The sequence below is a fragment of the Octopus bimaculoides genome, chromosome 7, assembly GCF_001194135.2.
Source record: "Octopus bimaculoides isolate UCB-OBI-ISO-001 chromosome 7, ASM119413v2, whole genome shotgun sequence".
Lineage (NCBI taxonomy): Eukaryota > Metazoa > Mollusca > Cephalopoda > Octopoda > Octopodidae > Octopus > Octopus bimaculoides.
The window spans coordinates 88,462,717-88,466,610 of NC_068987.1; the positions used below are offsets into that span (position 1 = coordinate 88,462,717).

A 3,894-nucleotide genomic window follows, 5' to 3' on the forward strand; every position below is an offset into this window, starting at 1 on the left:
ACCGCCGCCGCCGCCGCCACCGCCGCCGCCGCCGCTATCAGCACCACGTATTCCTGAAACCAGGGCGCTTATTTGCGGGAAACAATAACGAAACCAAGTGGCATTCTGTGATCAACAGATGGAAGAAGCAACAACAGCGAAAAGTGAAAAGTGCTGCTGACAGAAATGAAAGGAAACAAGAAGAAAAAAGCCATAATATTCTTAGTTTACAAGCCTGGCAGCTCGCCCTTGCTGGCTTCTAGGGTTACCATATTGTAACCCCTAACTAAACCTCAAATTAATATTGAATGTTTCAACAGCCATTATATATAATGGGGTTACCAGGTTACTAACACGGATGGGAAAGTTAATCCATGGCTGGAAAAACCAACACCTTAGCTTAATCCACAACGATAAACCATTCGATAAATCGCTGGTTGAACGAACGAGTAATTAAGAGACTGTTTACCTAGCCGCCCGATTTCCTAGATATAGCAGCCAAATATCAGTTAAATTATACTCTTACGAGTTTTTAACCCTTCTGTGTCTTGTGTATCACGTGATTCACAGGACTTATTTCCCTGGCGCCAATGCATCAACATAATTCACGTCCACATGTTTGTTCTTTTTTCAACCGTCTGACTAACTTGGGACTTAAGACTGAGAACAGGTATGGATATTTCGGAGAAACTTATGAAGATGTTTCGGACAGGCAAAGAGTTAAAAAGCTCATAACACAATATTGGATAATGCAAAATTGTATACACGATATCAACAGGAAAAGCGAACCGGATGGTCATTTCTGGAGCGCTTTTAATCATGGGTTTTTTTTTCTCAGTCAACAACCAATCTCACAGACCACCATATGATACAATATGCAGTGTTGTCGTCCTCAGTCTGGTGAAGGACTGGGTCTATGGGTTGAGCGAAACTATTAGTTTGGGCTGAGCCGGAGTTAGACGACGGCGACAACAGCAGCAGCAGCAACAACAACAACAACAACATCAGCAACAACAACAACAACCACCCCCACCACCATCCAACCGACCAATGAGACAGCCAACCAGCCGGCCGGCCGGCTCAGATGTTCTTTTCTTGCGCATCTAATTAATACCAGTAATTCATGTACTTTCGTACCTTTTCGTTTTCGCAGTCATTCACATAAACACACACACACACACACATACAGAGACTTACAGACACACGCACGCGCACATACACATGTATACGCGCACACACATTAATACAGATAATTAGGAAGAAAACAAGAAGCAAACACACAAACAGACAAACACATACAACCCCCCTCCCCCACGCGCACTTTCTGTCGAAGCGTACGGACACAGAGGGAGGCGTGTAATGTTGTCACTGAGGCTGCTAGAAATAGCAGTTAAATTTCACTGCATACATAATAACGTTGTCTTGGATACGTAATTTGAATGATACGGGGTGGTTATGAATGGAATGTCTGCCCAATCAGCGCAAACCTGGAGTAAAATAACAACAACAACAACAGCACCAGCAGACGTTCGCACCAACACGTATGCTTCACTGAACACGTGCACTTACACACACACACACCCACTCGCACAGACACACACACATGCACACACACACGTACATACGCGCGCGCGCGCACATGCACGCATGCACACACACACACACACACACATACATAACATGCATACAGAGGCTCACACTCTTCTACAAGCATGGAAGTAGTAGAAGTCTTTTAATCTAGGAAGGGAAAATGTTAGCAATTGGCGAAGACAAGGAAGAAGAAGAAGAAGAAGAAGAAGCGAAGAAGGTGGATAAGAAGGAGGAGGGAAGGGAAAAAAAGAAAAGAAAAGACGAAAGCAATGTGTGTAGCCACATCGGTTTAATACCGTCAGGACTGGTTTGTAAAAGAACTAAACTTTAATTGGTGTGCTGTTCGAATTTGTCTTAGTAGTAGTACTACTAGTAAACCAGATGTAGGCGAAGGAGCAGTATTAGTTGTAGACCGAGGTCGTTCTTTTTCTTTTTTTTTCTTCCTGTTTTACTTCTGCATACGCGAATGAGTAAGAGCGAGTATGTGCGAATGCGTGTGCGCGTGCCTGCTTGCAGAGGTATATATGTGTGTGTCTTGGAGCTTGTGCTTGTTGGTGTGAATGTGGCGCTGTTTAGAACAAACAGACAAAACACCTCTCACTCTCTCCTTATGTACATATACACTCGATATCTTCATTCATTGAGACAAACATACAGACACAACTATTGAGACTTATATTTATTCCACGTGTGTATATATATATATATATATAAATGATGGCAACGTTATTAAAGTAGAACGAATAAGTGGGGAAAAAATGCAGTCAAGGAGAAGCCCTCTCAGAAAAGCCATCTAAAAGTCCTGAAATATAAACTTGAAAAAAAAAAAAAATTCAAGGAACGAACTAAAAAAAAAGAACAAAACAAAAACAAAGTGAAATAGTTTTTGGGGATGAATATTTTTTTTAATGGAGTTATACTGGTGTAAAATTTATTTGTCAAATATTTCACGCAATATTTGATTTAAGTTTGTTTCGTTTGAAAAATCTTCTCTGTGTCTATTAAAAAAATTTCTTATAACAACAACAATAATAATAATAATGAATTTTATCCAAGATATGTTTATCAAATCTTAAAATGTGACGAAAAAAAAATTAGCGAAACAAGGTATGGAATTATGAATAAAAATATTGTTAAAATTCACTAATACACACACACACTCACACACAAACACTTGTAAACACACACAAACACACTCACACTTTCGTAAAATTATGAAATGAGGAATATTCGCTAACTGGAGATGACAGTACGGATTGCGTGACAGGGTCTTCGAAGACCGTTTAATCAAATTCTTATTTTTCATTTTCTTTTTTTTTTTCTTTCTCCCGCTTTCTTATATATATATATATATATATATATATATATATATATATCAAGACGCGGGGGAAATGACTACGGAAACAGCTCTCAAGAGAGACGAATCGATATTGCTCTCATTGACTCACGAGAACTATTCTGAACTGCGGTCAATACAGCATCCATTCTGGGACCTTAAGGAACAAATTCCGCGGGAGTATCATACGATTATTGGAGTAATAACATCTTTTTCACTTATTTTGTCTATCGGTGCCAATTGCCTGGTCTTCCTAGTAATCTGCAAGTAAGTCTTCATACAATTTTCTTTTCAAAATATTTATTCTTTACTTCATCCAGCATTAACTTTTGGTCTGTTTTCTTTCTTTTCTGGCCTTCTCAGTTATAATCAAGCATAAAAAATAAACGACTTCTACATGAGTAAATACGTTATATAGTGTATTCCTTTCAATTTGTAGCGTGATTCTATTTCCCAATGTTTCTTCGCATCAGCTGTATCACTGAATATATTATCATACAGAATATATTTATTTTCATTTTTATTGAGCCCTTTACTGCAGAACCGTCCCTAAGTTTACTGGTGACCTGAGCGATTTGATTTTCGGCGCTCATATAAGTAAAATTTTCTAATACTTTATTAGGAGTGAAGTCTGTCAAATGTACGAATTAACTTTGTCATAATTTATTAAATATAAAAATTAAATGTTTACTGTGTTTATTATATTCATGTTTCTCTTTGAATTTAGAAGATTTCAAGCTATGAATAGCGACCCTCAAACACGTGGTTTCACATCCATTTTTCGATTTGTTTGACCCTTCAACCGAACTTGATTGTCATTAATCATTTTGCACAGTGTTCTGAATAACTTACGTGACATCTATTCTCATAATTATAATAGCTCTGTCCGTAAGCTATGTATATATGTACATATATATATATATATACATACATACATACATGTATATATATATATATAAATATGTATATATATATATATATATATATAT

The 3,894-nt window shown here is 37.6% G+C and overlaps 1 protein-coding gene across 1 annotated transcript in view; it reads left to right on the plus strand.

Annotated features, from left to right (window-relative positions):
- Window positions 1-1,618: 1,618 nt before the first annotated feature.
- Window positions 1,619-3,894, plus strand: part of LOC106870569 (rhodopsin) — a 238,547-nt gene continuing 236,271 nt past the window's right edge. The window contains exon 1 of the mRNA XM_052969782.1: window positions 1,619-3,172. Coding sequence (XP_052825742.1) covers window positions 2,961-3,172 — 212 coding nt within the window. The 5' untranslated portion in view covers window positions 1,619-2,960. The remainder of the gene's footprint in view (window positions 3,173-3,894) is intronic.